A 9524-nucleotide genomic window follows, 5' to 3' on the forward strand; every position below is an offset into this window, starting at 1 on the left:
TTCCACTGCAAATTAATTCCAATAAGCTTTGAAGGCCTTAAAGTCCCAACCACAGGGACTTGAGGTCATACAAGACTTGGAACTCTGACAGCTCAAGCCTGAGCAGGGCCCCAGCTACCCAAGCAGCCCTTCAGGGAGGTCAAACCTTTTTTAAACAGACTTATTTTACAGCAGGCAATAGCACAGCTTTTGCAGAAGAGATGACAGTGTCCAAATGTGTCAAGAAACATGGGAGTGAAAAGGGGAAATTAAGCTCCTTGCAAGCAGCCAGAGCGCTTTTGCCTTTCAGCACTTGCTAAGAACTTCAGTTTCCCAGTCTATTGCCTTCATGACAGAGCTGCTTGGAAAACCCTCCTTAAGCAGTTACCCTTGCCAGTTAGAGGGCATAGTAACATGTCGGCTAATGCCTCCTAACTCGACTCATGAAAGATGACAGCCTTTTGGAGTGACGCCCAAGGTAGCCTTCACCCAGTGCCAGCACATTCCCTGACCTACAGGTCAGGCATTTGAACAATAAACAGCAGGGACTGAATAAAGAAAGGCAGAAGTACATGGATATGAGAATTAAATAATTCAAATGTTAAGCAAACTGGCAGAGGGAGATGAGGTGGCATCTACCAAGAGGGAAACAAGGAGCAAGTGCCCCTGTGATTGCATTTAAAATTCAAATCAGCCTATAACTGAACTATCACATGTGACCACAGCATAAGCAAGGAGGAACAGCAGTGGGGGAGGATAAGATAATCACTTGGGCTATAATTACCAGAATCAAGGAACACTACATCACTCCTAAGGGCCACTGAGAGCCAGAAAAGACACCTCGAAGCTTGTCTTCCCTGCTAGGGTGTTTGTCTAGGGTTGCCACATTACCAACGCATTTCTTATTTCTATCCAAATCACTCAAAAAAGCACAGATAGACAAACAGGCTTGGATAAAATGGAGAACCAGCCAGGTACTCTCCCAGAGCTCAGATTAGTTTCCATTTTAAACAGCACAGGAAGCCAGTCCATTTCTCATTCCCCATTCCTCTCCACCTTTATCATCCTGCTGTCTCTGGAGCAGGGATGGAACTAGAAAAGAAAGAACAAATAAAGTCAAACTATGCCTAGTCATGGCTAGTCTTGGTGAGAGTTCTGCCCTTCTTTTTTAGTCTAGCAGACCTCCTTGGTCCCCTGAATCCTTGGAAGTTAAGTAAAAGTTAAAATGCACGCAGAGGCTTTCACTCAGCCTCCTCAAATGGAGCTTTAGGAGCTGCCGTGAAAAGATCATTTTATCCTGTTGTGGGCCATGGGGACTGTAGCAGCAGCAGCGGCACAAAAGCCTTACAGGTGCTGGACTATCCTGCACCAGCACTGGGAGCCAGGGAGGCCCCAGCCACATGCAGAGGGACCCATGGGTTGTGCACCAGGCTCCCAAGGTAAAGAGCAGCCAGTAGTGTTTGCAGGAAATGGATTTAATCAACAAGCAAGAACATGCCCCAGTGATCCACAGGCAGAAGCAGCATGATTTGCTAGGCTAAGCACTGTATTAATATAGGTCAGACAGACCATATTGACAAATCAACATGAAGTACTGGAATGTCTAGCCATTTCTTAAAGTGCACTTTTGTCCAGGTAAGTGCAAAACAGCATTCAGGCACTTCTAGCTGGTGAGGTGCCCTTTGCTATTGAGAAGTCATTAGCTTATTCCCTACCAAGTAGCAGGACTAGCTACAGTGCTGCTTGCAGCTAGTGCCCCACTTCTCACCCCTGTAAGTTCAGCTATAATTACATGAGGCAGGCTGGATCTGCCTCTCCTTGAGCTCTTTGCCAGAGAGAAATTGCTTGGCAAAAAAGTTAGAGATACACAGTGGAGAAAGAACCCCTGCAATTTGTCTCAGATCTCAACAACAGCTTGGCACAGCTGCTTTGACTGGCTTATTGTTTTGCCTTCAACACAGACTAGTTGCTACATGAGGAACACAGAGGTCCGATAGCCTCTGACACATTGAGCTCAGCAAAGTTGCATCCAAATCTTTACTACATCAGGGGGATTGTGTTGCATCAATGGAATAACATGCCAAAACCTAAGAGCCACATGGTCCTTCCACAGTGCAGCACTACACCATTATGCATAGTAATGTAGATTATGAGTGTTGTTGAAACAGTGTTCACTTTAAGGTGGGGAGTTCCACCTCTTCAATTCTATGCTTGCTGTCCTCAAGAAAGCCCTCTCCCCGGTCCCTGTTTCTGACTTCAGGAAACAATTTTAATTATCTTTTCAAAAAATAAATCTAGAAGTAGTACTCACATTGGGAGCAGGTTCCACTTCTTTCCTTGAAGACAGAAGGACAAGAGGCAAGGAGCAGATCTTTTCAATAGGAAGTTTTTGATAGAAGTTCAATAGACATTTGGTCCATCAGCCTCAGCTACATCATGGTCTAGCAAGTCTGAAAGCACTGGGTTGTTCAAGTGCTTGGAAGAGGGTCAGACATGGCAGCCAGAGAGCTCTTAGCCCAACTGAAACATGTCCTGGCCAGGAGAGGTCAGTGCTGACAGTATCCATCACCTACACCCTAATGACTCTCCATCAAGGAGACCATATCTCTCCCAAGTAGTTGTTACTCCTGCAGCCCACTATCCTACCACAGACTGAAGTCTTCATCACCAGGTAGCAGCAGTAAGCCACAGGAGGAGAATTAGACCTGGGAGGTCTAGTAAGGGATAGCAGGACCCTGACAGCTCCCCACAGCTTCTCCAAGAATAGGAAAGTGCCAGGAGGGCACGTACATGCCTCCAGGCTAGGAAGTGATAAGGAATTACATCTTTGTACTTCCCAGGACAGTAGCAGGGCTTACCAGCTGCAATCCTTCCTGTACCACTGACCGCTCACCAGTTCCTGCATTCCTGACTGCACTGTCCCAGCATCAAGGATTAGATAGGAAGAGTACAGTCACATCTCTTGAGCAATACTCACTCTTGAAGTCTTTCTCCAAGAGAGACTAGAAACAGTAAGTGGTTTTGCATGCAGTAGTTTTATTTTAAGCAGATATGACCTAGTACAAGCAGCCTCTAGGAAAACAATTCTTTACATTGTACATTAGCTGAGGGTTTAAGACCAACAGCAATCGTTGTGTTGAATATAGGCGGTGCCTGGATACTGATGAAGGACACACCATAGACAGCTTGCTAGGGAGGTGGGAGCATTGCAGAGCTTCAGCTCTGTTCTCCTGGCCCAGAACTCAGCCACCATTCCTGAAGGCAGCTACAAGCACTTAAGAGCAGCCCTGCTACTTCCACCACCTCCCTTAGAAGCTGCTAAGGATTTATTCACCAGGATCCAACAGTCATCCAAGAAGTGACAGCTCCACCCTCAGCTGGAGAGTGGAGTTACCTAAAGCTAAGACTAAGCCCTCAGTCATGCCAGGCAGGCCTGTGCTCATGGCCTTATCCTTCACATGAAGGTGGTAGAAGCTTCATCATCCCCTGCTCCTGCTGTCTCTACCTCCTTCTCCTGCAAGGGTTCATGCTCCTGTGATGTTTTCACCTCCTCCACCCTGGGGGAGAAGGGTCCCACCAGCCAGGACAGAGGAATGTTGTTTTTCAAGTAGTCCAGCAGCTCCTCCATGTACTCCTGGATCACAGCTAGCTTCCTCTGGATCAGGACACTGCTGGACAAGTCCTGGAAGGAGTTTGCTGCAGAGAAAGCAGCATGAAGCTCCTCTATGGTATTAAGAGATTGTTTCACCTTACCCTGAAGGTTTGAGGGAAGGCCTTGAATTGCAGACACTATTTTACAGCAGGTGACTTGCAGCTGCTGTGTGATGCTGCATGCCATGAGCAGGGCCAGAGACTCCATCTCCTGGGAAGAGGCAGGAAGAAGATCAGAGGCATGAGTTAGTCATGTCATCCCCCCCAAAAAACCCACCAAAAAAAAAATCAAGGGGTTGCCCAGAGCCCTTTGCTTCCCTCCCCAGGAGGTACCTCTGGCTCCCCAGAGATTTCATCTCCACTCTCTTTGGAAGAGTTCCTACTCCAGTCCAGCCACATCTGATGTAGTTTCTTCTGCCCCTCCCGAATCTTTTGATTAAATCCTTGCTTAAACACCTCAATCTGTGGCAGGGGAAGATCAAAGTGTCAAGACAGATGGATCTGCTGGCAAACAGTTCTATCATAGCAATGAAGTTGAGAACCAAGCCAGTGATTTGGTCCACTCCTTCCAGGAGACTGGGCTCTACCTACCAGTTCAATGATGCAGTGAAGCTGTGCAAGGGCCTCCTGCATTCCCTGCCAGACCTGTTGCATTTTGTGTGTGGAATGCAGGTGGGCAAATAGGCGAAGTTCATCAGACAGAGACCCCAACCGCACAAAGTACCTCCTCTTCTCTTGCTGCTGCTCCACAGACATTATACCTGCACCCTCCTCAGATGCTGCCAGTTTGGCTGAAGAAAGAGACAGTATCTGTAAGTGGCTGACCAGAGATGCTTACCACACGGGGAACAGGTATCAGGAGATCTTGGACTAGGAGCCAGGTAGACTCCAGCATGGCACTTGCCATTAGCCCCATTCCAGAGTAGTGGGGCTGACCATCCCCAGTTTGATCATTCCCATTACAACTGGTCACATAGGTTGTTTCCTTACCTAGTTCCTCATTTCCAATAGGGAGAGAGCTGTCTTCTGTGCTCCCCAGCACAGCTTCTGCTCCACTTACAGCTGTCTGGCCCACTCTGGAGTCCATAACCACCCCCACGCTGCTGGTCACTGCAGATCTGGCAGCCTCCACACCACTCTGAAGAGTTTCCTTAGTTACATCAATCACCTCTGTCACTCTGCTGCTCACAGCATCCTTTGCATCAGCCACTCTGGATGACACCAGCTCTTTTGCATCAGAGATAACCTGTGGAAGAGGAGACTTATGTCAGATAAGGATTGGGTCATTAGTATACTACAACTCTGAATTACACTGAGAGAACAATTCCTGTAGGAGCTTGCACTATGCACTCAGGGGCAGTTTGTTGCTCATGAGAGCCTCCTTCACTCCCAATGTTAGAAATCCTGCAAAGCCAGGCCCCTCTACCAGCCAGGGACAGCACAGCCTTTGACTCTTACCTGTTCCACTGGCTTTTGAAGGAGTGGGAGCTTTTCCCCTAGCTTGTCCAAACCCTTGGAAGCATACTCACTTGCTGCAACAACTGGAGAAAAAAAAAAAAGGAATGTCAAAACTTGTTTTTCTGCAATTCCATCTCAAGTTCTACCTTCCTGAGCATGTTGCTCTGCAGGGAGCCTAGATGAAAGTCTCCATTCAGATCACCAGGCCAGGTGTGTTGTAAGCTGAATTTGTAGAACAGCTTGTCTTGGTCTCCTCATAGATCTGTTCACTTTGACAGCAGCTGATTTCCACTTGTACAGACACAGCCACCTACACAGGACCCCCTCCTGCAGCTTCTTGAGCTCTTGACTAAATAGGTGCATAGCCCTCATCTCTGCCCAAGCCTCCACATCCCCAGGATCCAGGGCCATGCAGCAACTGCCAGGATGATACTGTCAGCAGGGCTGCCTGCTCTGGGCTTAGAGTGAACTCAGATCTGTCACCAACTGTTTTTGTCAGACACTTGTCATTAGTAATAGCCCCTTTCTCTCCAGGAGTTTAGAGTTTCTTCTCAGATGCCAGTCATGTTCTTTAAGGGCTACAGCAAACAGGACCTTTAGATGTAACAGTCCTCCAAGAGGAAGCTTTTTCCTGTAGCCACCATGAGCTTGTAAGAACCTGACTATAAGCATCTGCCACCTGACACTCTGGACCTTGCCAGACCAGTTTTAGTGAAGTCAGAGTCAAGTCCTGGTCCTCCATCACACTGCTTAGGCTAGGAAGCTGAGTCCTAGTCCTACTTGTAAGCCAGGAATTGTCTTTTTAGTATGGTAATGGAGAGGTGCATTTCCACATCCTAGAACTCCTTTCCAAAGCTGGAAGGAGCCAGAGTCCCTCACAGGCAGGCGCAAACCTGCCCTTCCACAGGGAATTACCATGAGGCTCCAGCGTAGTCAGAACTGGCTGCACACAGCTGGCTGTGGCTTCAGTCACACTCTTCACTCCTTTCTCTGCTGCATCACACACAGATCTGATGTAGGGGTGGCTCTCCTTAGTGGAGGCATAAGCTGTAGAAACCACATCACAGGCAGATCTGACCAAGGTCAGTTTAGCCACCTGATTTACTGCATCCTAAAGGAGGAAAAAAAAAGCCATGAAGCTTGCAAACATGACATTGCACTTCCTATGCGGTTTTTGCCCCAAAACTTCCTCTTCTGTTTGCCTGTTCAAGTCACCTGGTCTGGTCAAGGAAGGAAGGCTTGTCTTGCTTGGACACCTGCTTTAAGATCTGCAGCTCAGTTGTGAAACAAGCTGTGGAGCATTGGCACTTATGGTTGGTCCGTTCTAGGAAGGTCTTCCTCTAGCACAATGCTACCCAGGGGACAGCTGAGTGTGGGCAACCTCAATACTTCTGTACCCATACCCAGCTCTAATTCATTTGGTATAGCTATTTAACAAGCTAATACCTCAGGAAAAGCTTCATCAGGCAGGATCAAGTTGGTTTTAAGTTGACAGACTTCACACTAGTCTGCAAGAAGCATGCTGCTGGTCATGGGAATAAAGCAAGCGCAGCAGGTTTCAGGGCTGCTGAAAAATTGGATTCTTTCCATAGAAGCACTGCCTGCAGCAAGCTAGGATCTTGACTACAGAGTTAGAGAAACATCTTTCCTAGCCAAGAACCAGGCTATTGTGCTTAGCCCAGGAGGTTACTTACAGGGTCTGCAGACCTACTCTTTCAGCTGTGCTGCCACCCACATTTGCAGAGAATGTGCAGGGCACAGCCTGAGCAGAGGCAACACTCCTCCCTTTGTGGGGTCTTACCTCCCTTTGCCACAGCAGGGCCACCTTCTCATACCCCCACCCAGGAGAGGCCACTCACTACATCTCACACAGAACACCTACCTGCTGCTCCTCTTCCTTCAGCTCCAGGGAGCTCTTGGCAGCTTCTTCTTTGTCAGGCATAGCCGAGGCCATTGCAGCTGAAATGCAAGTAACACCATAGTTTTAGTAAGAGGAACACAAAGCAGCTGATGGGCTTCCAGAGGTATTCTTCTTCCCACAGGATGCTTCCCTCTGTCCTTATTGAAGGGAGAATTTCTTTTACTACCCATGAAGGGAAGATCCCCAAAAGGACCCTCTTCCCATTACAGAAGGGATCTGTGATACTTGCAAAGCCATCTAGTATTTAGGTTTCACATGGTTCATGATAATCAGAGAAGTGAGGAGAACAAAGTCTTTCCTCACTCAAGAAAGCTCTTGTCAGAGAGATCATAGTGATTATTATCAATATGAAAAGCACTGGGTACCTCCTTCCTCCCCACCAAGGCTTCAAGGAAGTCTCATATTAGAGAGGTACTAACAGCAGAACTGGAGGCAGGTGGGGGGAGAAAACCAAACAAATAAAAAACCTCACAAAAAAAGCAGCTCAAGGAGCTGCCCTACTCTGTTAGCACATCCAAATCAGAACCAGCCTTTCACTCAAAACCAGCACAGACTGTATCTAACCTTTCAGGCAGGACCACAAGCAACCTTATGTTAACTGAGACTAATTCCATAATTAAACCAGGTAAGAAATATCTAAACATGAGCCAGGAGCTCATAGAACAATCACAGCCTTAACACCCAGACATTTGAGAACAGTACCTTTTTCACCCTGTTGGAGGGGAACAGATGAACCAGCAAGGAAGAACCAGACACCACACCATGCTCCACCATCCCTGCTCTGCCTTTTTATACCAGCTGGGGAAGTGGGGTGAGGAGGGACCCTCAGTGACTGACAGCTCTGGGAAGCAGCAGAAAGGAGCCCGTCTCTGTCCTGGCCAATTAGAGGTGGAATGGGACAGAGATGGGCCCTGCTGTGGCTCGTTAATTACTCTGTAATCAGGCAGCTATGTCCTGCCCTGTGTAGAGGAGCTCCCTTCAGAAGCCAGCGCTCCTGCAAAATAAGAGAGGCATTGCCGGCATAGACCATGCACCCTCTAGGATCTTGCCTCAGATCACACACCATCTGTAAATGGCAATTAGTTGTGTTTCTCTTTTTGGTAGGAAACAATAACAATAAAAGAAAAGAAAGAAAGAAGAACAAATCCAGAGAAGGACATCACACCTAATGTGGGATTCCTATTGCTTTTACCTGCTAGTGTTTAATGGTTAATGACAGAATGAAGAAAGCTCAGCTGCTGCCTAAACTTAGAAACACTGGAACTCAAGTTTCTCATCTGGAATTCCCCAGGAGCCTGGTCTCTCTACATCTTCCCTGACCTGCAGAGTGAGCATCCTTTGCATAATGTGATTAGTAGCCAGGGTAGACCCCTTCTGCTTGGGTTCAGTTTGTACTTTCAGGGCTGATCTGACTCATGCCATCCCCTCAGACAGTCCACTTCAAACCAATCGCACAACAGCCCACTGATCTTTGCGTGCATTTGGGGAATTGCAGCTTCCATTCATCCCTGTGCCTGGGGGAGGGCCAACCATGGTGCTCCCCCCTCAGCAGAGCTTCGCCTCGTTGCAGAAAGACCCTTGCGATTCACTGGGTCTCAGACCGTGCAGGGACCTGCCTTGTGGTGGTGGGCACCATTAGAGGGAAGAGGGAAGCCAGCGGTGGCTGGGTCCTGCAAGGGCTCTCCCTGTGTGCCATCTAGTGACCCCAAAATACAGCAGTCTTGGAAATGGCTCTTGTTTATTTTAGAGAGGAGCAATTATACGGAACAAGCCATTCGAGGAGCAGTGGGTTTCCTGCAGATCTGTGTCTTGGGACTGCTTTTCTCCAACTTCTCTGATGATTAATGAAGAGTGAGTCACACCATGTCCTTCTCTTCAGAAGAGGCATTGCCATGGACCTCTTCCTCCTGATTTTATTGGGATCTTGAGGCCCTTGATGTTCTGTTAAACCTGAAATCAACTGAGCAGTTCATATATTATACGGGGGAAGGGAAAACCGATAGTCACACTACTGCACACACAACATGGCTCTTTGACACATCAGGATAAAAAGAAATACAGGCACAGTGATGGGGACACAGCAGCTGATCAAGGACAAGTTGCTGACTTTCATGTGACAACAGTGGAAAGGACTGTTAAAAAAGAGCAACATTCTCTCTCCAAAACACAGCACATGGACCAGTTTTCATGTCATTGTGATTTGGTGAGATCTTGTGAAAAAATTAAATTCTCAGTACACTCCCAGGACAGCCAGCCTGAGAAGACAGCACTGTCCATATGGTCAATGATTCAGGCAGTTGCACGCAGTCCCACTGGAAACTTTGAGTGGGAGTGGGATATTTCAGGTACCCTCTTAGTACCCTGACCCTGCTAAGGGTCACTGCTTTACGTCCATGCATGCGTTGTCCAATGTTTCAGCGAGAGTTGAGTGGGAGTTCAACACTGAAGCTTTGCAGGATCAGGGTTGATGTGATTTTGTTTTGCTTGCAGAACACATAAAGTGTTCGTGTCACAG

General features: G+C 47.7%; 1 protein-coding gene across 1 annotated transcript; it reads right to left on the bottom strand.

Moving 5' to 3' along the window:
* Nucleotides 1-3433: 3433 nt before the first annotated feature.
* On the bottom strand, nucleotides 3434-7051 carry LOC129214391 (perilipin-3-like; the record flags this gene model as incomplete). Its single annotated transcript, XM_054845949.1, has 7 exons — nucleotides 3434-3841; nucleotides 3964-4092; nucleotides 4222-4421; nucleotides 4621-4876; nucleotides 5089-5171; nucleotides 6004-6199; nucleotides 6971-7051. Coding segments are annotated over 7 exons (1353 nt in total), but the record flags the coding sequence as incomplete, so codon positions are not given.
* Nucleotides 7052-9524: the final 2473 nt, after the last annotated feature.

The sequence above is a fragment of the Grus americana genome, chromosome 17 (genome assembly GCF_028858705.1).
Source record: "Grus americana isolate bGruAme1 chromosome 17, bGruAme1.mat, whole genome shotgun sequence".
Lineage (NCBI taxonomy): Eukaryota > Metazoa > Chordata > Aves > Gruiformes > Gruidae > Grus > Grus americana.